We start from the raw sequence: 25,270 nt of genomic DNA, 5'->3' as shown, positions 1-25,270 counted from the left end.
CAAGTCAAGTACTTGCGTTTCTTCCAAATCTTGAAATAACTATTTGTGCCTGATTGGGACTATAGCCTTCCAAGCAAGGGAGGTTCATAAATGGGGAAACCTTGTGGGGCTGCATTTGGTCCCTGCTACGTGCTATTTTGCCCGCAGAGTGTTTTAGACATTAGAAAGTTGCACACAGAAATCCAGATTTTGGTTCTCTTGAAACTGGAAAAAAAAAAAACCCACAGAAGATCTGGTAAGGGGGTTCTCATATCCTCTTGTGACAACGATCAGCTCAAGTGGAGAGGACAGCCAGGCTGGGTGGCCCACATCACGACCATCTACAAAAGAACTCAGATCCTGCCCTTTGTTTTCAAACTTTTTCCAAAATGGCTCTCAAACACGAAGGCAGAGAAGCGTCCTGAGCTGGGCTGTGGACGTGTGCGGCACTGCCACGCACCCTTCGGCGTGCGGGTCTTTACATAGAGCAGACTTACCAAGGACCTTTCACTGTGGTTTCAAAGCACAATGGTTGGGAGCACGCTTTGTAATGTCTCTATGTAGGAGAATATAAGGAGAAAGGGAAAGAAATGCTACCTTCCAAAATTACTGAAGAGCTCAAAATCTAAACTACCCTGGAAACGTAGCACTCTAAAAGTTCAGTTGTCCTAAAGATCTCAGAACCTGAAGAATGCTCCATTGGGCCAAGCCTCTGTCAGCACCCACGTGTAGAAGAGGAAGAGTCGGGGGTAAAGAAAAGGAGGTGGAGAGGTTTCTACAGTGAAGACAGCAGGTGAAAAGAGGGAAAAAAGAAAAATACAAGAAAAGCAGGGACAAGGACAGAGAGAAAAGGAGACTTGAGACCAAAGGTGACATATGAAAGGTAAACAAATATTTTCCATATTTCAGGCTTTAAAGTCGTGCCCCTGGCCTTAACATAGGGTCATTGGAAGAAGTGTTTACATGAAGAGTGTGTTGGCCGTCTCTATAAATCGTTGCTGAAAACACAGCCTGTTAGGCAACTTTGTCTATTAATTATGTAACTCAGTGTCTCTTAGCAGTTCTGTCTGGTTGTGGGGTAGGAGAAATGCGACTCCTGAATTTCTGGGATATTCTCTCCCATCAGAAAATGAGAGAAATAATAGATGTTTCCTTTGATTCTGTTTCAGCATGCAGGAAACTAAGAACTAAATAACGGTAACTGTATAAACCTAGATTAATGCCATATTTATTTTTTTGAAACTGGAATAATACTAATTACATTTGTCAAGAGAGTTACCACGGACTAGGCACTGTGCCAAGTGCGTATTTACTCTGTTTCACTCAGTTCTACCTACACCTCTATGAGAAAGGCGCTGTGTTTATTCCTCAGAGAGAGGTTCATTGGCTTGGCCAAAGTCACACAGTCAGTGGAGGTGCAGCTGGGTTCCACATTCAAGTCTCTGTTTTAGAAGTATTTAATTTCTTCTGAACAGCCTGGTCAATATCTTACCTGCAATATTAGAATAAAAAAATAAAATACGAAAAGATTCTTTTTTAAAAGTAAGAAAAGCCAAAGGAAGTATACGCTTGAAAATTTTCCCCCTCTTCCACCAGTTCTTTTTCCCTTTTCAAGGGTGTCCCACATTAGAAAAAGTGGGCACCGTGTGGATGTCCCAACACGAAAGTGGACAAATACACGAAGGCAAGCACCCCATGAAGACAAGCACATAACAAGAGAGAAACATCAGGAACACAGCTGCGTTTTATCTGCTGCTGCCCATTATGTCTCCAAGAGGGAGTCGGGGAAACATTTCAGGAATCACGACGGGTGAATACTGCCTTTCGGAAAAGGGCAGGCCCCTTGTTCACTGTCTATCCTCCCCCTGGAAGCTGGGAAAAGTTGGTGGACCAGGGATGAATGAAACCAGAAGACCAAAAGCAAGTGCCAAAGTCACTACAAAAAAAACTTGAAAAAGAAGAACGAAGCTGATTTAGATACAAATGGGAAACACAGGGGATATTAAGATAAGAGGCAAGGCAGGCCCCTGCCTGGCGTATTCCTTAGAATTATCTTCAGGTAAGAATACTTCAGCATTTATGAACAGACAGTAACACAGAAGTTGATTTCATAACCTGTATAAACATATCTTTGCATCTGGGGTCATCTCTATTTGAAATATTATGACTATAAAATAAATCTAATTTTTTTTGAATCCAGGCTATCTCAGAATTTTCCCAGGAATCAACTACTTCTACATTGTACTCAAAGTATAAGGTCACAGCCCATGAATGGTTCCAGTTCTGTCACTAACCCTTAGCTTTGACATTCTGTGGCTACAAAAACACAAGAAAAGGGAGATTCATTTGGTCACCTCAGTGGGAGTAAGTTATTTCTATACATGAGGGGCGATCCTCAGCTAAATAGAAATCACTAGTTTTCCTTCGTACAAGGGGTTTAATTTTTTTACACTAAGTACAAGAGTTTCTCAGAATGCTAAAGTATCAGAAAACAATAAAGAATATCTCTAAACATCCAAAACTTTATGCTTGATGCCAAATGCTTAATGTCAAGTAAGGAAAGCCCTGTGCATAACTTCCGGTAACTGTGCTTAGGCATGAAGTTGAGTATTGTGGAATTTCTTAGGCCCAAAAGGAATGTCATCATCGGCTCGTCCCATCTTCTCCTGACGAAGAGGAGAAAACTGAGAACTCGTGACATTTTGTGACGTGATCAAAGTCCTAGTTCTCACCGAGGGTCAAGTCAGGAGTAACACCTGGGCAGCTTTCAGCCTCCCTCTAATGTTAAGCACGTAATTATGTTACGTCCATTTTTCCTTAAATTTTTTGTCACACAATTTTTGAAAAGATTTTATTTATTTTTAGAGAGGGGGGAAGGAGGAAGAGAGGCAGAGAGACATCAATGGGTGGCTGCCTCTCACGCATGCCCTCGTGGGGACCTGGCCCGCAACCCAGGCATGTGCCCTGACTGGGAATCGAACCAGTGACACTTTGGTTGGCAGGCCAGCACTCAATGTACTGAGCCACACCAGCCAGGGCCACACATCAATTTTTGATTAAAAAAAAAATCTCTCAACATGGCATACCTGTCAGCCACACAGTACATCCTCGGAATCCGCCCCTCGTTCCGACAACCTGCCCTCTCTTATTCCTGCTCACATGATGGGCCTGATAGATGACGTTGGTGGATTTCTGCTGGATCTCCTACAGAAAACGCAAGATCGAGTACAATAGTTAATAAGATAATAAACATAATATGTATAGTATGTATAATTGGCACACGGAGTACCATTAATTCTACTAGAATACCCATCATGACTCTTTGAAAGCATAATTTGAATGACACTATTACTGATACACTGTAAAAGCTCTGGTTCCATGACATTTGGGGGGACATTTAAAATGTGCAGCTTTTGGTGAAATTTTTTTGGTGACGTGTGATCCAGGGAGGGGAGGGTACAGAGAACCCATAATGGTGGTTCAAGAAAAAGGTTGGGAACTACCCACATATGTTTTTGCTGTGGTAACTGAATTTCTTATGACAGAAGTAATCCAAGCTGCTGAACTATAAAAATCCATGGAGCCCTTTAAACACCACACTCGTTCACCCATCAGAGATAAGAAAGCACCAATATTCTTTGAGCAAGCCCCAGAGAGTCTTAGGAAACTCTGGGCCGCGTAATGGCAACTTTTCCATTCTGGAGCAAATGAAATCACCTATTCGTGCCACCTCATTTGGTAAAAACAAACAAACAAACAAACAAACAAACAAAAGGGGATACGAATAGGACTCTTTGGAGTCTATGTGAATAAAGGGTGTGAACGTGCTCTGTAAATGGTGAAGTTCTCTACAGATGTGGGTGCTGACGATGACTATTGAGTGTATACCCCCAACAGGAAAGGCTGGAGCCAGCTGGATCAGGACCAGGAAAATCACTTGCAGACCACAGAAGAAGGAGCTCGCTGCTGGCCCTAGGTGCTGAGAAAGGCAGTGCACACCAGTGGGGGCAGACCTGCTGGTGAGACACAGAGCTCCCTGTGACCTGCAGTGGAGCCAGGCAGGCCCGGAATGGGCAGCGTCAGAGGCAGCCAATAGGAAGATGTTGAAAGCTGGGATCAGCTGGATTGTCTAATACCTTCCAAAGCTAGATGCTCTCTGATCATCTGTCAAGCAAGCCGGATGAGATCCCAAGACTAGGAAGAGGTGGGATATAGTCACAGAACACAGCAAGTCAGCAGAGGTGGCTTTCGCTTGTGGGTACATAAATGGGGCAAAATAGGCTATTTCTTAAGATATCCTAGCAGTATTTCCCCTGGTGAACAAATCCCCTGAAGGTATCTCAGTCTTTTGTGTCAAGTGTACTTTATAGCTCAAGGGAAGCTTTCCTTTCTTTTTCTCTATTTCCCTGTTAATCATTGCCACTAAATTCAAGAACTTTGAGTCTGGATATCAGGCGCAAAAGTCAGCTCAGCAGCTCATTCATTCACTGCTTCAGGGGATGTTTATGTAAATGATCTCTAACAAGAAAATAATTCTGAGATGTCCTAAATTAAATCGCAGCAGGCCAGAGGATGGGAACTAATCAGGTAAGAGCCACAGGCCAAAATCAACAAAAGACTGCTCACATTCCTGAATATGTGTTGAAATTTTGAATCAGCTTCCAGGTTGCTTTCTTAAAAAAAAAAAAAAAAAAAAAGCCAACCACCAGATGCCACCACATCCTGCTTATGTATGAACTTTCCAGACTGTTGCCACAGCCCACCAGAAGTAGGAACTATTTCTTCCTTAGGGACTACACATGTATCCTAGGACTGCCCCCACCTCACCTTTACCTGCCATCCCACAGCCAATGTAAATTCTTTCAAAACAACTTACATCTTTCTTCCCCAAACCCACTGTACAGAAGAGCCCATACGCTCCAGGACAAAGGACACGTTCAGAGTCTCCATGTAGCCCTGCTACTGGTGCTTTAGGCCGCATGTCCCAGGACCTGGTTTTTTTTTTTCTGGCTAGCAGATGCTCAATAAACCCTTTCTTTCTGAAAGCATTCCAGTCTTTTAACAGCTACTACTATGTGTCGGTGGGGACATTGTAGGCACTGGGAATATAGTACTACTAAACAAAGCAGAACCCCTGGCATCATTTTGAGGGCAAATACAGCCAAAAAGATCAAGTAACTGGAGCCCCGCTCCTCAGAGGAGGTGGAGGATCTCACACATACATCTGTATACCATACGAACATATACAACTACAAGGAACACCTGCAACTCAATAGTAAAAATACAATTCAATCTTTTAAAATGGGTAAAAGGTTTCAACAATCACTTGACAAAGGAAGATACACAAAGGGTCAGTAAGCACGCGAAGAAGCACTCAATGTTCTTAGTCACGAGAGAAGTGCAAATTAAGACCAAACCAGATGTGACTGATAACGTCCAATGGCATTAAAAGTTCTCACATGTTGGAGTGGAGGTGTAAAATGGTCCAACCATCTAGGAAAAAATGCCGTCAGTTTCTTATAAAACTAAACATTTGCCAGCCCTATGACTCAGCAATTGTATTCATAGATGTTTGTTTACTCAAGAGAAGTGAAAACATGTCCACAAAGAGACTTGCAGAAAAATATTCTTAGCAACTGTATTTGGACAAAAACTGAAAATAACCAAGTGTCCATCAACAAGAAAACAGATAACAAAACAAACAAATAAAATGTATACCAAAAACACCTTACAAAATCCAAAACTGTAGAATCCTTATATAATGGAACATACTCAGCAATATAAAGGAATGGACTCCTGATACATGCACCATGGCTAATAAATAAAAACATTTTGCTGAGTCAAAGAAGTCTTACATAAAAAAAAGGAAACAACCTACATATGATTCCATTTATGTGAAGTCCCCGAAAAGGGAAAACTAATTTACTAAGCCAGAACAGCAATTGCCTTGGGGTGACAATGCTGGGCTTAAAGAGCACAGTGTAGACACTCCATTTCAGAGGGACATTTCCTTGTATGTAAATTTCACCACATGGGAAAAAGAAAAGAGCCGCTTAAGAAAGTAAGCAAACCAGAAAACAAATAAGATTCACATGGTGGAACTATACTGGTCACTATTGTTGCTTTTCTGGAGAAGGGCTGTGGTCCCAGTCGCAGTGTTACAGGGTGCAGCCTAGAGGGGGGACCCTAAATAGGCATTTGAAATGGGGTCCAGAACTCAAGGTGTCCAGGAGATTTTAAGATGTCTTCACCCCTTCCCCCACAGGTGTGAGTTGGGGGAAGGGGCACACAGAGCAAGAACATGCAGGGCAGCTTTGCAGCTAATCCATGGCATGGTCATTTAACATACCTATAGCCTTTGGCTGGTCACTTAGATATGCTAAATAGCTATGGCCATGCTCAAGGCCAGGGGGATGGAAAGGGACCTCCCCCCCAAGATGGGACTGGGGGGCAGGTCCCCAGAGTTACAGCGCCTACGTAGGAGCTTGGAGAAGATTGGCTCCAGGATATGGGGTCACACCTGCCCAGACCCACGATGGCGACCAGAAAAGCTGGAGAAGACAGCAGATTGAGGGCAAGTGTGCCCAAGTGTAGGAGGAGTCGGAAATGGGGCTGCAGACGAAGATTGGCGCGGGGATTTAAACCTAGACACGGCAGCCATTGAGGGAGAACCATGCGGCCTTGACAGAGTGGAGACTCCTGCAGCCCTGAGAGAGAGAGAATCATGCGGCTTTGGCAGACTGGGGACTCCCCCTTCCCACAGCTTTGTAGGAGGGGAGAAGCACGGGTTTTGGCTGAGTGGGGACTCCCGTGGCCCTGGGAGAGAGGACCACGTGCCTTTGCCAGAGTGGGGAGCCCCGCAGCTTTAGAAGGGGGAACCACCACCTGGTTTCAGCAGAGATCCCGGCGACTTGGCTGAGGGTGCTGGGAACCCAGGGAGGTCTCCCAGTCGAGATGGAGTACTAACTGGGAATAACCAGAGGACTACCTGAGCCATGGACTTCTATTTCCTTTCCTGAGATACGGTACTCTGGACTGGGCAAAGGGGAAAGGAAGGAAGGACTGTGTCTGTTTGTGGGTGTTTTAAGGGACTTTGGGATTCTGGTGAAGACATTAGGTCACTACTTTAAGTCTGTATAGCATTAAATAAACATTTCCTTTCCTTTTCACAAATCTCTGGCATAGAGAGACGTCTTTCCTCTGGTGGCAGACACGACGGACCTGGGGGCTTTTTTAAATAATAATATATCATCCCAGGCCCCCCCTTGTTTGTTCTGTAACAACAGCATATTTACTTAAGGGGTTGCTGCCCACCTGTGCACATGCATGTGCTCCAGAGCTTAATTTTCCTCAACTTTGGCTGTTTCTTCTCCCCAAAGGGAGACATCTAGAATAAATTCCAAGCTTTGTCGGTCTTCTGTGGAAACTTTGTTATGATCTTGTTAGTCACCTCCCCAACAAGTGCTTGGTTTTCAAAAACAGTTCAGAAACGACCAGAAGGAATTACTCTAAAACTATTTAACAGTAGCCCTGAATGACATGGCTCAGTGGGCTGGGCATCGTCCTGCAAAAGCGAGAGGTCACCAGTTTGATTTCGGGTCAGGGTCCATGCCTAGACTGGGGGTTCAGTCCCTGGTCCGGGACGTGTACAAAAGGCAAACGATTGATGTTTCTCTCCCTCTCTTTCCCCCTTCCTTACCCTCTCTCTAATAAACAAACAAATATTTTTTAAAATACTCAGTAGTTAATCCCTGAATTTTTGGGTCTTATTAGCTGAATCTTAATTATGGGGGGTTGTATAGATTTTCTGTCACTCCTGCAATGTGTAAACAACTAAAGAAATTTTTTCAGATGGCCAAGTACTGGGATTTTTGGTCCAGGAAGATATTTTGTTTTTTATGTCAAATTTACCCTTGACTTACTTCAAAAGGCAAACAGATAAAACAGAAGCAGATGTTCTGAATGATATTTGAACTGCCAAGGGACCAGGTAGCTGAAAACTTCTCCTTGCTGAGCCCTCTACTCCCTTTGAAAGAGCATACAGTCTCCCAAGCTTTGAAAGGAAAGTGGAAAAGGGATGCTGTCTATGAAAAACACAATACATGTTAAAGAAAAAATCCTTGCCTCCCTGTGTGTCGAAACAGAGCACACAGACATTTCCAGGCACCTCGTCTAAAACTGTCACTTAGCAGGAGGCGGCGCCCAAACCACGAAGTTGGTGCTATACTCCCATTCCAGGTCCCTAAGGACAATTTTGCAAATCCCTACCTTTTTCCAGCTTACCGGCTCAGAAAAATTCCCTTCAGCACGTGCAGGAGCAGGATGAGATGGGTCTTGCAGTCAAGCAAACCCGAGTTTAAAACTACTTTGCAGCCTACTTGCTCTGGGACCCTAGGCAAATCATTAAGCTGCAGAACCCCTGTTTCCTGCCCTGTGAAATGGGGCTGTGGATGAAAAGGGGGCCACATGCTAAACCAGACAACTCAGGGGAGGCCTGCATGGCGGTCTTACAAACTCAGAGACTTACAGTAACCACATAGGATGGTCTGAACTTAAAAATTCCCAACTACAAGCAAGACATGGCAGGTGGTCACATTCCAGGCATGTATCATCCTTGACAAAGGTCAATCTTCTGAATTAGGGTTTCTTTGGATAAATTCCAGGAAGTGAAATTGCTGGGTCAGACAGTAGATCCATTTTTAATTTTTTGAGGTATCTCCATACTGCTTTCCACAGTGGCTGCACCATCTGCATTCCCACCAACAGTGCACAGTGGTTCCCCTTGGTCCACATCCTTGCCAGCACTGGTTATTTGTTTGTTTGTTTGTTTGTTTAAAGTACATTTTATTGATTATGCTATTACAGTCGTCCCAATTTTCTCCCTTTGTCCCCCTTCACTGGGTTCCCCCTTTCCTTTGAGATCCCCCCTTTAGTTCATGTCCATGGGTCCTGCATATAAGTTCTTTGGTTTCTCCATTGCCCATACTGTTCCTAACATACCCCTGCCTATTTTGTACCTAACCAGTTATGCTTCTAAATCCTTATACCTTTTCCCCATTCTCCCCTTTCCCTCTCACAGCTGATAATTCTCCAAATGATCTCTATATCTATGATTCTGCTCCTGTTCTGGTTGTTTGCTTAGTTTTCTTTTGCTTTTGTTTTTTAGATTCAGTTGTTGATAGTGTCTGATACCTCATTGTGGTCTTAATTTGCATTTCTTAGATTAATACTGATGTTGAGCATCTTTTCATATGTCTATTGGCCATCTGTATGTCCTCTTTGGAGAAGTGTCTATTCAGGTCCTTTGCCTATTTTTCACTGGATTGTTTGTTTTTGGTGTTGAGTTTTATATGTTCTTTATAAATTTTGCAAATTAACCCTTTATCAGATGTATTGGTGAATATGCTCCCCATTCAGTGGGTTGTCTTTTATTTTGTTGATGGTTTCCTTTGCTGTTTGAAAACTGAAGAACATAAGCAATAAGCACCCCTATGTTATTTGCAGCACTTTTTACAATTGCCAAGATTTGGAAGCAGCCCAAATGTCCATCAGTAGGTGAGTGGATAAAACAACTATGGGACATTGGCAAAATGGAATACTACTTGGCCATAAAAAAGAAGATAATTTTAGACTTTGTGACAGCATGGATGGACCTGGAGAACACTATGTTAAGTAAAATAAGCCAGTCAGAGGAATAAAAAAATACCATATGGTTTCACTCATTTTTGGAATCTAATGAACCAACTAAACTAACAAGCAAAATAGAGACAGACTCATAGATAGAGAGCAGGATGACAGCTCTGTGGGGGTGGGAGTTAGGGGGTGGAAGGATGGAGCAAAAAGGAAAAAGCACTCATGGACACTGACAACAGTGTGGTGATTGCTAGAGGGAGGGAGGTATAAGGGGGATAAATGAAAAAACACAATAAAAAATTTTTCAGCCCTGGCTGGTGTGGCTCAGTGGTTGAGTGCTGGCCTGTGAAACAAAGGGTTGCTGATTCGATTCCCAGTCAGGGCACATGCCTGGGTTGTGGGCCAGGTGCCCGCTGAGGGGCGCACGAGAGGCAACCACACATTGATGTTTCTCTCCCTCTCTTTCTCCCTCCCTTTACCTCACTAAAAAATAAATAAAATTTTTTAAAAATAAACTTTTTAAAAAGGTGAATCTTTTTTTTAATTTTTAATTTAAAAAATTTAAAGATTTTATTTATCTTTAGAGAGGGAAGGGAGAGAGAAAGAGAGAGAGAGAGAAACTTCAATGTGCGGTTGCTGGGGGTCATGGTCTGCAACCCAGGAATGTACCCTGACTGAGAATTGAACCTGCGACACTTTGGTTCACAGCCCGAGCTCAATCCACTGAGCTACGCCAGCCAGGGCCTAATTTTTAAAAAATTTTGATTGTTGTTCAAGTGCAGTTTTCTGCCCTTTCCCCCCATCCCAGCCCACTCCCCCAGCCCTCCCCACCTCCCTCCCATTTCCACACCCCCTTGTTATTGTCCATGTGACCTTTATACTTGTTCCTAAAAACCCTTCACCCTTTTCCCCTGAAATTCCCTCTCCTCTCACTTCTGGTCACTGTCAGCCTATTCTCAATTTCAGTGTCTTTGGTTATATTTTGCTTGTTTGTTTTGTTGATTAGGTTCCTGTTAAAGGTGAGATCATATGGTACTTGTCTTTCATCACCTAGCTTATTTCGCGTAGCATAATGCTTTCCACTTCTATCCAGGCTGTCGAAAGGGTAGGAGCTCAGAAAAGGTCAATCTTCACCTTAAGTAAGTCATATCTTCGGAATGTCAGAGTAATTCATTTTTTTTCAGATTGCTCAGGATACACCCACTGCATCAAAGCAGCCTCTCATTGTTATCTCGTTTCCTGAGTGCCACCTCTCTGTGCTATAAATGTTCATTGTTAACTATCCTATACCCACCAGTGTGAAAGTATTTGTCTCTCCATTTTACTCTTTATCCAGTCTCAGGGATTTCCCCGCTTTGCTTTCTTCTACCTCCCTAATCTATCACAAGTGAATTCCATGCAACACCCTTTAGTCCCCTCCTTCGATTTTAACATATAAAATAAGCTGCAAAACCATCATCCTCCAGATCATTTTCTCATTCCATTGAGATTTTACTTCCTGGAAGTCATTGTCAGTTTAATGCCAATAAACTCATAATTTTTTTATAGGTTTGGATGTTTCTCATGTCAAGTGGGCTAAGAATAGTTTCCTCACAGGGTTGCTATAAGGATGAAATAAAATGATCTGTATGAAGTATCAAAGAAAATGTAACACACAGTAAGAGGTTGAATCTGATGAGGCCCAGGTGGCATTTAATCTGCTCTAGAGAAATCATGATAGTTTGAACTCTAAGCCACCCAGACTTTGAAGCCTTCTAGGGATTTGGGTCCGCTCTAAGGCAAGTCTGCGGACAAGTCTGTGGGGCTCCCAATCAAATCAGACAGTGGATAGGACAGCAGCTGGTTTGGAGTGAAGAGTCACACACACGCACAGTCATTGTTGCTGTTCCAATTGTCACTATCCTTGGGCCAAAGCCCAGCAGGTATGTATGCCCATCTGAGATGCACAAGTTTGAAGCCTCCTCATTCTGCCCCAAACTTACTGCTTTCCTGCTGTTTCAGTCATAACCCTTAGTTTTCAGTTTTAGGATGGCCTTTGCTCAATTATTAGAGTTGGGACCTCTGCACACAGCCCAGGATTGCAGTGTGTCTCTCTGCTGGGTCCGCTCCTCCCCATTAGTGATGCAGAAGGGGGAGTGCTGGGCGAGGGCATTTCTGGATCTCGGGATGGGGTAGGCTAGGTCAGGGCAGACACCCTCAGCCTTGATGGGGACAAAACTTCAGACGGGGTATCCTTGGAGCCAAATTCAAGCACATGTCACAGGGAGTAGTATTATGAAAGGGGGGACGCTGGAGGAACGTGGGAGTGGGAAACCACGTGTCAGGTTATGGTTTTCCCAATGCTCAAATGTTTTTTCAACATGTGCATAATCTAATCAATGAAAATTGAGTAAGCGGATTTGAATTTATAGTCTCCTGGCTCCTATGCAGGGACACTGTCTCCTTTGAGCTTGGCCCTGATTGCTGCTGATTAAGAGTTCCAAATCTCCATGTCTTCAGTGTTCAAGTTGAAAATAAATTTAAAGATGCATTTTCAGGAAGAAGCAACTTCAGTAATTGCTCTTTTGGGCTCCTAGTAGAAGCTCCACTTTCAGATGCTTTATCTTGCTTATTGTTCAAAACCTGGGAGCTCAGGAGGCTGGGCATGGTGGCCTGTATACAGATCAAACACTGCTGGTTGACGTCCCACACCTGAAAGATGGAGGATGTGCAGCCAGGCTTCCTGGCTCTTAAGTGCAGGTCTTACTCCTGCCTAGGCACAACTAGTTTCCAGGCCCTGCTGTGTGACCTCTGTGCCACAGCTTCCTCTTGTGGACTAAATGAGATCATTAAGGCTTTGGATACTATGTAAAAATGTAAACAAACAACCATTCTCCATTTTCATTAATGTGAGTAGCTTCCAATCTTTTACAGTTATCAATCCTTATTTATTTTTCTTTCCTTTCAGAGTATTTCCTTGGGGTGTGTAACCTAAAGTGAAATAATTAAGTATTAAAAGTTATAAACTATTTAAGAGATCTCACTATGCACCACCAGTTCATTTTCCAAAGGACAAAGCCAACTTACCAGGCTACCATAATATACCTGTTTCTAAACATTCCAACTAATTTATTGTATTTGTAATTTTACTGTTTCCCTTCTAGATTACTTTGTACTTACTTAATTACTAGTAAGAATACGCATTTTCCCTGTAATAAGTTACTTATGAATTTGTGTTTGTCTCTTTTGATATTAACTAACTGCAACCTGGACAATGACCTCAGCCACTTGTTTCTTTTTTGTTTGTTTTCTTTTTACCTCAGTTACTATTTAAAAATATCTTTTGGTTCTTTTTCTGTATTTTGTATAGCAAAATTTTAACTCATTATATTTGTTCACTTGCTTTTCTTTTGATATGTACTTTATTATATATCTATATATATCATATTAAAGGTTATTTTAAGAATATATAAAATATTCCCACTATCTTTGATGCCTCATTTGCTCATTCAGTATAGCTGCTCCAAATATGCTCCTCAAACTTTGTTTTGATATGATTAAACTTTATTAACTTTGTGATACATCTGACCTTTTCATAATGAGTCATGTGGTTATATGGATCAACTTTATTTGTTTCCATCATTATATCCCGTGACTTCAAAATATGTTATATTATAATTCATTTCCCTATTTAAAAAATTTTAATAGTTTGGATCTACTTCTAGAATTATTTTTTTAGGTTTTATTTATTCATTCATTTTTTTAGAGAGAGGGGAAAGGAGGGAGAATGAGAAGGACAGAAACATCACTGTGTAAGAGAAACACTGACCAGCTGCCTCTTGCACACCTGCAGCTGGGGACCTGGTCCGCACCTGGAAACCCACCTGTGATTCTTCAATTCGGGGGACCATGCTCAACCCACTGGCCACACCAGTGAGGGCTAGAATTCTTATGTATGGTTCTGATCTTATTCTGCAGTATGTTTTAAAATTCTGAAGATAAAAAGCTCTTTTACAATTTTTTTTCAATTTCAGTTTATTCTTAAACTCATTCTCCCATGGAAGCAAAATTATTCAAGTTTTGTTGAGAACATGAAATGCCTCACTATGATTTTTCCCTGCTAGTCTTGCTAATTCTCAAAGAACCTCAACATTATAATACAGAAAAAGGAATTATTAACCAAAGGTGTTCATGGTAATAGTATTTAAAATAGTGAAAGCAGAAACAATCAGAATGTCCATTAATTAAATAGATTATGGCTCATCCATTTTATGAATATGCATGCCTATAATTATTGATGTAAAAATATATCCCGAATATATCATGATGAGAAAATAGAAAATAGGTTACAGAGTAAATCAATGTTAATTCCATTCTTCAGTATATGTATTTTTATGTACAAATATGTGTATTTATATGTATAAGGCTAAAAAGAAAAGAAGCTGAAAAATAAAGGACAGCATGCTAATAGTAATTATCTTGAGGGTTAGGTAATTCTAGGTAATTATTTTTCTTCTGTCTCTATATTCTGATTTTTCTGTATTAAACTTGAAAGTAAATATATATTTTTAAATATGAAGAATTTCTCAAACAGAAAATGAGGAGCCCAGTGGTCTGAGGCTCAAAGGGTAACAGATACGCAAACAGAAGTGAGTCATGAGGCACAATGCCACCAAGAGAACAACAACCAGATTGCGGCAACAAATTAAAAAACCATTCACTCTATATCTCGAAATAAACCTTTGAGACAGCTAGTCCCTCTATAATACACAGTGAAGTACAGTGAACTCTAGCAGGTGACCTTTAAAGTACAGTCCATGCCACTTGATCACAGTGGTGGTTGTTTTTGGTGCTTAGTCATTTCACGCAGAGAAGAAATGCCTGTGGAGAAGCTTTGGTGGCTTTTGGAAGTAGATATCATAAATGAGAACCTCTGTTCACTCTAATTACATACAGTCTGTTTAGGAAGCCAGAGCCTGAGTCGGCTGGAGGCGCCTCATAGGAACAAACCTCTTAGGGAGACATATTCTGCCAATCTTAGTAAAATATGTAAACAGCTGAACAGCAGGAAGGGCATCTTACTCAACTTTGATGCAATCACTACCCACTGGACATTTGAGGTTCAACTCCAATCCTGTGGTTATTGGTAGATATGGAAGGGTTTTTTAAAAACTTTTTTAAAAGATTTTATTTATTTATTTTTAGAGAGAGGAAGGGAGGGAGAAAAAGAGAGAGAGAGAAACATCAATGTGTGGTTGCCTCTCACGTGGGCCCCACTGGGGACGTGGCCTGCAACCCAGGCATGCTCCCTGACTGGGAATCAAACCTGCGGTGCTTTGGTTCATAGACTGTGCTCAGTCCACTGAGCTACGCCAGCCAGGGCAGTAGATATGGAAGTTTTAACTGAAGAAGTGTCATTGAAGTGAAAACTTTTAAAAAAGAGTTTCTGCTGAGGAAAAGAAGGTTCTAAGGTATTCTACATAAAGAGAGATTTTAGATTATTTGGGAGAGCTAAATAGAATTTCACAAATACAGTTTTCATTGTAAGCTGTATATACTTCTTATCATGCCAACCACACCTTCCTAAAAACCACCAGCTTCAAGGGAACATACTTTGTGTTAAACTACTCTTGAGTTAAAAGGGAAGGAACCATATCAAGTAGCCAGTGAGAAAATATCAGTTGTGAGAACTGAGATAAATGAGTTGACAAATTCCTGAAAAGAACAAATTAAATCATTTGTCAAAACAGTTATTGGACAATACAGAAATGACCCAAATCTGGAATTTATAAATGAAAAGTGTGAGATCATGAAAAAAGTTTTAGGATGGGTGTAAAATTTCTTTAAGACCAAAAATGATAATTTTCCACCAATTCCTACCACAGAAAGATTTAATGAAGAGGCTAAAACTATAAGTGAGAAAATAACTTAAGGGCAAAATATACCCAATAATTGAGTTGATTTGACTTTGGAAGTCACCACCACGAAATAAAGCACAGGCTGATGTCACATGGACAAGAATGTGAATGCTGTGAAAAAAGGACAACAAAAAATACAAGAGCAGGGTGTAGTTAAGACATCCTTAAAAAATTCCACATGGCTTTGCTTATTAAAATATTTACAGTATTTACTGTGTTTTGAAGCATCTTAAAAACGTGAAAATTGTTGGAAAACCCAGAGTGGCACATTCAGATAGTGTGCATGCATCATTCGACATTTGCCAAGGTGAGGGAAGCAGCCCCTCTCCGCCAGGCACCGTCCGTGGTGTTGGAGGTCCTCTAGATTCCGTGCCTGTGGAGCAGGACGGTGGGAGGTTTCCACGTACTACTCAGAACTGTGTGCAATTTTTAATTGTATGAATTGTTTATTTCTAGAATTTTTCATTTAACATTTTCAGACTGCAGTAATTGAAACCACAGAATGTAAAGCTGCTGATAAAAGGCGGGGGTGGGGAGACAACTGAAATAGTTCTGTGCTTTCGTTCTTGCTTCTGTTTATGTACCCCAGGATCTGCCAGGTTTTTCTTGGACTGCAGCCTCTGGGTGAACTCACTCGAAAGCCCACCAGGCTCTTCCTCTGGCTCTAGCCTCCACCACGCTGTTGGCGACACACCCAGACCCCAGCCTCTCCCAAAGCTTCCAAAGCATCAGCACGCTGCTGCTCTTGGGCACCGTGCCGGTCAGGGGTCCGTGTCTGGCCCAGCTGGGACTTCATCACCCAGGACTCAGAGAGAGGTTCTTAAATTTCAGTCCAGAGGGAAAACGGAGGAGGACCGAAAAATGAGATCTGAAACTCTTTAGCGGAAAAAACCCTCAACAGGGCTGTTTGGTGTTTCAAAAACAGGAAAGTAGAAGAGAAGCTACTGGATGAAGTTTATTGAAGGGTAAAGGAGGAAATACTTTTGGATCAAATAATCCTAAAATTGCACACTGCCCTACAGTGCACCCAGGATGGAAAATTACGTGGCTGGAAAAGTTGGGGGTGCATGTGTGTGAAGTTACTTCTCAGGATCTAAAGGGTGTGTACACACCCACAGGCCCTCCTCCATCTCAGCCCTGGAGCCAGAAGCCTCCTTTGCTGATGTGGATGGGAAGAGCTCACACTCACACTGAGAAGCGGGTGGAAAGACAGTGAGCACAGGGGAAACCTAGATTTCATGGTTACACTGGGAGTGGCAATATTCCTGGTGTGTTAGATTGATATTTTATAAACATTCCCTCATGAAAAAAAGTTTTTAACAATTAAACTTTCCCAAGGCCCAATAACTAATTTTGGAATCAACTTTTGGAACATGATTTGCTCTTAAAATGGCTGTGAGGGCTTACAGAACCCACTGACCTCATTCCTCTCTGATCATGTATCATTGATCCACAAGTGTTGTTTTGCCTCATAGTGTCCCTCACATAAAGATCTTTCCCCGGTTCCCATTGTTAACACCCTGACTTGGATACTGTTTTGGTTCCTGTGATTTCTACTTGTGTATTCAGTTCTATGTCCACATTGTATGGCGAGCAGGCCTCCAGTGGTCTCAGTCCTGGTCCAGCACCAGGTGCTTTCTCTGTGCCACGCTCTCCTACAGAGCTTGTTCTGAGTCCTACCGGTTCATTTTTCACTTAGAGCCACGTCTCGCCACTCAGACCCTTCTGATACTTTGTCTTCTTGACCAGGATTTGGAGACTCCTCCTGGCTGCACTGCCCTTTGCTGCTGTGGGTGAATATCCCCCTCGGCCTGGCCTGGCTTTTTGGACCTTATTCCTGAGCACAGCCCCCATGACCCCCTGTCCTGAGCTTGCTCTGGGTTGTGAAACATCCATCAAATGTTATCTCTCCCTCAGCTCAGAACTCCGTTAGTGATCTCCAGTCCTATCACTTCCTCCCTCAACTGACAATCAGATTAACTTTCCGAAACACTCTGTAATTGGGTTACTTTTATGTTCATAACCTCAGACATGGCTCATAGCAATATTTTATTGGATATATCTCCCCAGGAAAGGTAAACAAAAGAAAGAAATAAACAAATGGGACTACATCGAACTAAAAAGTTTTTGCACAGCAAAGTATATCATCAACAAAATAAAAAGACAACCTGCAGAATGGGAGAAAATATTTGCCGATACATCTAACAAGGGGTTAATATCCAAAATTTATGAAGAACTTACAAAACTCAACACCAAAAAACCAAACAACCCGATTAAAACATGGGCAAAGGCCCCAAATAGACACTTCTCCGAAGAAGACATACAGATGGCCAATAGACATATGAAAAGATGCTCAATGTCACTAAATCATCAGAGAAATGCAAATTAAAACCAAAATGAGATATCATCTCACACCTGTCAGGACAACTATCATCAATAAATCAACAAACAAGTGCTGGTGAGGATGTGGAGAAAGGGGAACCCCTTTGTACTGTTAGTGGGAATCAGACTGGGGCAGCCACTGTGGAAAGCAGTATGGAGATACCTCAAAAAGTTAACCATGGATCTGCTTTTTGACTCAGAGATCCCACTTTTGGGAATATATCCAAAAGAACCCAAAGCACTAATTGGAAAGAATATAAGTACCCCTATGTTCATTGCAGCATTATTTACAATTGCCAAGACATGGAAGCTGCCCAAATGTCCATCAGTAGATGAGTGGATAAAACAACTGCAACATTTACACAATGGAATAGTACTCAACCATAAAAAGAAGAAAATTTTACCCTTCCCAACAGTTTGGATGGACATGGAGAATACTATGCTAAGTGAAATAAGCTAGTCCAAGAAAGACAAATACCATATGATTTCACACATACATGGAATCTAATGAACAAACTGAACTAACAAGAAAAATGGGGACAGACTCACAGCTAGAGAGCAGGATGACAGCTCGTGCGGGTGGGAGTTAGGGGGTGGAGGGATTGAGCAAATAGGAAAAAGGACTCATGGATGTGGACAACAGTGTGGTGATTGTTGGGGGGAGGGGTATAAGGGGACTAAATGGTAATGGAAAAAAATACAATAAAGATTAAATATAAAAAACCTTTCAATGGCTTCCTTTAACTACAGAATAAAGTCCTGATTCTTAGGATATCCTTAAACAACATCTGGTCTTCATCAGCACATATGCTTTAATGTCAGTACTCAGTAGAATAGCATCTTCCCAACTTTGGTTACAGGCACCTTTGTGTTATGTGCTAAAGTCTTCTCAAAGTGAGACCTGCTGTGTCCCAAGTCTTCTCACAGATGGCATGACAGAACACAGCCAAAGCAATCCAAACGTTAAAATAAACACAGCTCCCACTCACAAATGCATTTGTACAATATTCTTTGAAATCTGCATGAAGGAACTATATATAATAATTTGTGGTTAGAGTTTCTGGTATTTCCCATATTTTTTGAGAATTAATTAAACTGATGTGACCCCAATGCATTTCAGTTAGTGCTGAAGTTCAAGTCACCATTTATATATTAAACTGGACATATATAGTACACTGCTTGCATCAGTTAAATGAGTCATATACTCTCTGAGCACATCCTTACATGAATTATTCCATTGCTTTTTCCTCCACAAATATGACATAAAAAATCCAAAGATAGCCAACTAAAACATGTGTTATTGTGAACCAAAAGAGCCCTGCAGCTTGAAATAGTCTGAAATCACCATTCTGAAAAGTTTACATCAAAATGCTGACAAACACTGCTTATTCTCTATTCAAGTACAACTAAATTAAAAACCTATCTGCTATGCAGCTGAGACTCCATGCACCGTGAGGCAGATTCCTAAAGTAAGAAAGGTCACTAAAGCCATCGTGCTCTGGAATAAACAGAATCGTGTGGACATTCCTGCCCAGTTCAAAGACCTCCTTTTATGCAAAATATTTTGATTATTCAGTTAGGAGAACTCAGGAAATGAAAATGAGATTAGCAGACACAGTTTTCCATTCCATCGGCAAGATTGGACCCTGAGAAGCTTCTCCCTCTGTGAGGAAGAGCAAGTAAAGGGCATGAGCAATAGGGTGAGTGTGACTGGTTGTGCATCCTGGTTATTCCAGCTGCTGGCTTCATGCCCTCGAGCAAAGCATTTAACCTCTTAGCTCCTTCAACTGTAAAATGATTTTTATGACAGTTGCTTCCTTACTGAACTCTTAGGAGGATTGAATTTAAAAATGCACATAAAACAGCACCATCACCAAAGCCATCACTAAATATTAGCTAGAGTAAAAAAAAAGGTGGTTATTAATGCTCATTAAAATATTTGTTATTACTAATAAAATAATAATAATAATAATAATTAAGTGAAGGTAATAGTTAAAATTATTGACATCCTCAGTGCTTCCCTCTGCTCAGCCTTCCCCTGCCATGCAATGTGTAATATAGAAAGAAATCTCATGATTTCCCTCAAAACTCAGGGGCATTCTTTTTTATCATGCAGCTGTAAAAGCTGCTCATGCCTGACAATTTCTAGCTCCTCACAGAGCAAACAGCTTATGGCCCTCTGCCCACACACACAGTTGTGTCTACCAACTAAAGCATGCGCACAGGCAGCTGCAGTGGTCAGTCCCTTACCTGCCACAGAAACTAAAGCCATGCTTGGGCCTCACAGAGCTCAGCTGGGCATGGCATGTTTCATCACATCCATTTCACAGATGGTTCAAAGATGTTAAGTGTTTTGCCAAGGTCACACAGCTGGTCACTCAGATCCATTGTAAATCAGGTAATTAAAAAGATGACATCAAATTCCGATAAGATTAAATAAGTGAACTTTTTAAAAATTCTGATAAGACTAATGTTCAATTTCCTGTTCAATGATCACTTCTTTGTTAAGTGGGGAGAAGCTTTCATGTATTTAGAATTTGGATCCTTTACTTAAGCGGGTTAGTCTAGTAAGGAAATTAACCAATTAAAGTCCAAAATAAGAGCATTAGTCACATGACCTTTTTATGTATGTGAGTTTATGTTCCCACCTAGGTTATAAGTATCACAAGTTCATTATTTTCTATACTTTTTTAATTCTTTTAATTTTTTCAAAAAATATTCATTGCCAAACACTGTGCTCTGGGCACCATGGGGAAAGAGACGCACACAGACCAGCTCCGGGGCTCCCGAGGCCAGGCCCAGGCCTCATCATGACGCAGAAAGCACTCAGAAAATAGCAATTGATTTGAATTATCTGAAGCCATAATGGAAAGCTTGTTAAAGCTTCCCAGTTCAACCAATAAAAAATACAGTAGTGTATCCATGCACTATTTAGGATATACTTATACCCACTAATTGGTTGTTTATCTGAAATTCAAACTTAACTAGATATCTTATTTTATCTGGCACCCTACTAGGTGTTTACTTCTCAGAACAACTAAAAACAACTACATTAGAGGAGAATAGTAGGAGTCATCTCAAAAGACGAAAGTTTTGCAAGTTCTGAAAGTTCAGACATAATAACTTTTCAAAGTTTATGTAATTTTTCCAGCAAGACCAAATACCCTGTATTAAGCACATGCTGTTTTCAAACACTACCTTGAAATTAGCAGTGAGCTGGTTCACTGGCCAGGGGGTGGCTGGGGCGGGACACAGAATCAGGGTGTGGGGGTGGGGGTGGGTGGGTGGTGCCGTGGGGCATGAGGGTGATATAAAGACAGAGCAGGAAGGGAAGGCAGTTTCAGAATCAAAGAAGACTGAACTCAGACATTCCTAAATAGCTAGCTGCACCCTCCCCGCTATCAACCAATGAGCAAAAAAGCCTTTTTGTTGGAAAATTGCCACTCTCCTGGCCGACAAGTCTCACAGATTCCACAGTGGAAAGGAGTGTCTGGAAAAAAAGAATGAAGTTCTACAGAGGACAGTCTGCACATTTAACTTTTCTAAAATGCTTTTAGAAAACAATTTTTAACCTTTCTGCCCACATGTACACAACCAACTCTGTCATTGAAAAAGAAAAGGAAAGAAATCTTCCATTCAGATTTGAAGACTGTTAACATTTTCCAGAGCAGGAAACACAGTGTAGGATGCGCCCTACTGGGGAGGAACTCCCTAGCTTCTGAGAGGAGATGTAGGCTTCCTCCACACTCTCTCCCTCTGCATCACAGCCAAGATCCCAGCAACTCCGGCACTGTCCTAAGAAGGTCAGGGAAGCATGCAGGAGCAGAACGCCTCATTTCACTGATAATGGGGTTTGGGAGTGGGCGGCCCTCCACTTCCATGCAGGGAGAGGCCCAGCACTGACCTCCTATCAACTTCTTGGTATTGGGTTGCTGACTCAGGGCTAGGAAATTGATTTTTCTTTTTCCTGTTAATCAGTAGCCTCTACTTGAATGGCTTTCAGGAAGCAAATGACAGAAGAATGAATTCGTGAATATTTTCTAAAAAACAGAAAGTGAGTTGATATTTCATTTTGTACAGACAGCCAGTTAAGGCTCAAATAAAGGAAAAAAGAATTTCTAGTACAGGAAAAACAAAAATAAAATAAAATAAAAAACTCGAAATAGTCTTCAGCTTTCTTCACATTCCGTGTGATGAAAGTAGCACCTAACCAGTTAAAGCTGAAGATACACTAACAAAATAATGTGTTAAATTCTCCTCTCAAGAGTCAATTTAGCTTTTAAACATGTTTTTGAAATGGAGCAGGGGCAGCGCTTAGGCCTACACAGGATTTAGGCAAGCCAGGTGAGCTAATGGGACCACCCAGCAGAACCCTCACTCTCAGCACAGTAAACTTGACCTAGAAACAAATCTCTGGGGAGGGATGAATCCGTATATAGCCTGGTGACAGCGATGCTTGTCTGCTGGTCCAGCTCCCGCAGCCTCAACTATTAAATCCTTTAAAGAGATAGAAGAAAGACAGAAACAGATCAAAGACCCACCTCACTAAAGAACCCAGTCCCGCACTGAGGCATAATAGAGTAAGGCAGAGAACGTGCACCCTTTAGTTAGGTTACCTGGGCTTGAGGCCTGGCTAGACCACAACGACCTGCGTGACTTGAGGTAAATGAATTTTAAAGCTGCTTTTTATCCATCCCCCAAGTGGACAAAATAACACCACCTACCTCATGGGGTTGTTACAAATGTTGAAAGACACCCGACTGCCATTCAATAGCAGTCTGGCAGATAAATCACAGTGTCTTTACCCAAAGGAATACTACACGACAATGAGAATGAACAAATTACTACAACACACAACAAGAACAGGTCTCACAATGTCCAAATGTAACACTGGAAAACTGTAACAAGGAATTGTAACCCACTCACCATTCTTTTGACATTGTTTCTGTAAGTGGGAACTCTGACTAATATGTAGCTTGCAGATGGACAGCATGTTTGTATAAGAATCTTAGGAACTAACTTCGAAAGATATAGACTGGGACCCTCAGGCATCCCAGCTCTGGGAGATTTGCTGACCTTCAGCTGTGGATCCAGGACGACTAAACCAGGATGATGCACATCGGACCATCACTGTCCTTATCAGAATGGACTGTGCTCGTCTGCACATAGAGAACTTTCCAACCCCTCCCCTTGATCTCTTTGTTCTGTTCCCCTCTCCCTCCTTATAAAAACCTCTGCCTCCACTGAGATGTGGGGATGGGCTTTGAGATGTGAGTCCCCATCTTCCCAGTGAGATGGGTTTTGAGACAGGAATCCACCCCCCCATCTTCCAGATGGCCAGCACCTGAAAATAAACCACTTTCCTTTACATCAGCACCTGCCTCTCAGGTGTTGCCTTTCATAGTGGCAAGCAGCCGTACCTGCTTTCAGTGACAGAAAGAGGCCAGACATGAAAGGAGAACATGCTGTATGATCCCATTTATTGAAAACTCAAACACACACAAGCAGAAAATCTATAGTGTTGAAAGGCAGGGCAAACGTCTGACATCTCACACCATAAACTGCCCCTGTCACGAGCACATGTGAACCGCTTCCTGAGGACTTAGACTAAGCTTCTGAAGGCTGGGAGAGAGCCTGACGAACATGGCTTACCTTTGAACTACAACTGGAATGGCAATATGGTCTACGTTTAATCACATAGCCATAGCAACTTTCCCACAAACACAAGGAGACTCCTGCACCAATTACTCATCTAGTCAAGTAAAAACCCTGGGTTCCGCTGGGAAAGGCAGGATTTGTTTTTTGTTTTTTAAATATATTTTATTGACTATGCTATTACAGTTGTCCCTTTCCCCCCTTTATTCCCCTCTGCCCTGCACACCCCCTCCTACCCACATGCCCCCCTTTAGTTCATGTCCATGGGTCATACGTGTAAGTTCTTTGGCTTTGCCATTTCCTATACTATTCCTAAGCACCCCCTGCCTATTTTCTACCTACCATTTATGCTACTTATTCTCTGTACCTTTTTTTAAACAGAATTAACCTGATGGTCTGACTTCAGTCTTCACTGATCACACACTAATGTTACTGTGCAACTCTGTATTTTGCTGTATTTTGTTGTTAACATGAATTGACACAAAGGGACTGTAAATAGATTCAAAATAGCTGTGCAGGTGACATAGTCCGTCCTTCCTTCCTTCCTTCCTTCCTTCCTTCCTTCCTTCCTTCCTTCCTATCAAAGGGAGGGAGGAACAGGGAGAGAAACATCAATGTGAGATACCTAGATTGATAGGTTGCCTCTCACACGACACAGCTGGGGACCTGGCCCACAACCCAGGCATGTGCCCTGACTGGGAATCGAACTGGTGACCTTTTGGTTTATAGGACAATTTTCCAACCAACTGAACCACCTGCCAGGCCTATCTCTTTTAAAGCTATGTAGTATATGCAAGACATTTCGTCTAATTAAATGGAAGAAGTTTAAAATAGTTATTAGTGAGCCTGCTTCTCAGACCACGTATTTAAACCTTCATGAATCCACACAAAGACAAAATATTTCTGAACACAATTATGCAGGATGGTCATGAAACAACCTGACACACGAACGCGAATTTACACCAGAGAGCTCTGTTCCTGTCAGGTGACAGTAGCAAGGTGAATGCAGGCATCTCTCCTCAGCCACCCTCAAGGGCCTCCACTGTTGCTCTAATGTGGTTCTGAGCCTAGTTTGCATGTGAGAAGCTACACAATTTGAAATAATCTGCACTGCCCTCGGAATCTCTGGGGAAAGCACAACTGCATCTCAGGGCTTAAAACCCTCCTTACCTTCTATCCCATTCCTGGGATGGAGAAGAGAGGCTTCCACATGCCTTACCTTTCCCCTCAGCACAGTCGGCTCCACCTCTGAACCTCTCCACCTGACCACATTTTCCTCTGTGCTCCTCTTCCTGATGGTACCCAGCTCCCTAAATGGGGAATGAGCGTGGCAGCCACCCCACTTTAGTGCCCTGTCAGTGATAGCTCCATTTGGTGCAGATGGCTTGACATTGATGGTGGGACTATTCTTTATCATTCCCTGCCTGTTTTAAGTGAAATTTTCTTTTTCTAACATCTTTTAAATTTCACATCTTTTCTTCAAACACAAATATTCTGTGTGACAATCACACATGTGCTTTCCATCTTAAGGACTCAGTCTTAAAGCTCCAACTCAAGAACAGAGAACAACTCCCATTGAGTTAAAGCTGTTTTATGGCCCTAGGAAATCCTGTCAGATCGTACACTGTAAAAGTGCCTTGTTTGAATTTAGTTATTAAATCTGCCAAAAATAAAATAAAATAAAGAGTCTTCTTGGTTCAACTGGAAATACAAGCCTCAAGGCT

The 25,270-nt window shown here is 41.9% G+C and overlaps 1 protein-coding gene across 1 annotated transcript in view; it reads right to left on the bottom strand.

Moving 5' to 3' along the window:
- PAPSS2 (3'-phosphoadenosine 5'-phosphosulfate synthase 2) overlaps positions 1-24,963 on the bottom strand; it is a 49,144-nt gene extending 24,181 nt beyond the window's left edge. Inside the window, exons 1-3 of the mRNA XM_036027515.1 lie at positions 24,766-24,963; positions 21,090-21,263; positions 3,066-3,183 (exon numbers count right to left, since the gene is read on the bottom strand). Of these exons, the coding sequence (XP_035883408.1) occupies positions 3,066-3,183; positions 21,090-21,263; positions 24,766-24,963 (490 nt within the window). The remainder of the gene's footprint in view (positions 1-3,065; positions 3,184-21,089; positions 21,264-24,765) is intronic.
- Between the last annotated feature and the right edge of the window lie 307 nt (positions 24,964-25,270).

This window comes from Phyllostomus discolor, chromosome 5 (genome assembly GCF_004126475.2).
Source record: "Phyllostomus discolor isolate MPI-MPIP mPhyDis1 chromosome 5, mPhyDis1.pri.v3, whole genome shotgun sequence".
Classification (NCBI taxonomy): domain Eukaryota; kingdom Metazoa; phylum Chordata; class Mammalia; order Chiroptera; family Phyllostomidae; genus Phyllostomus; species Phyllostomus discolor.
This window is presented reverse-complemented; position numbering and strand designations above follow the sequence as displayed.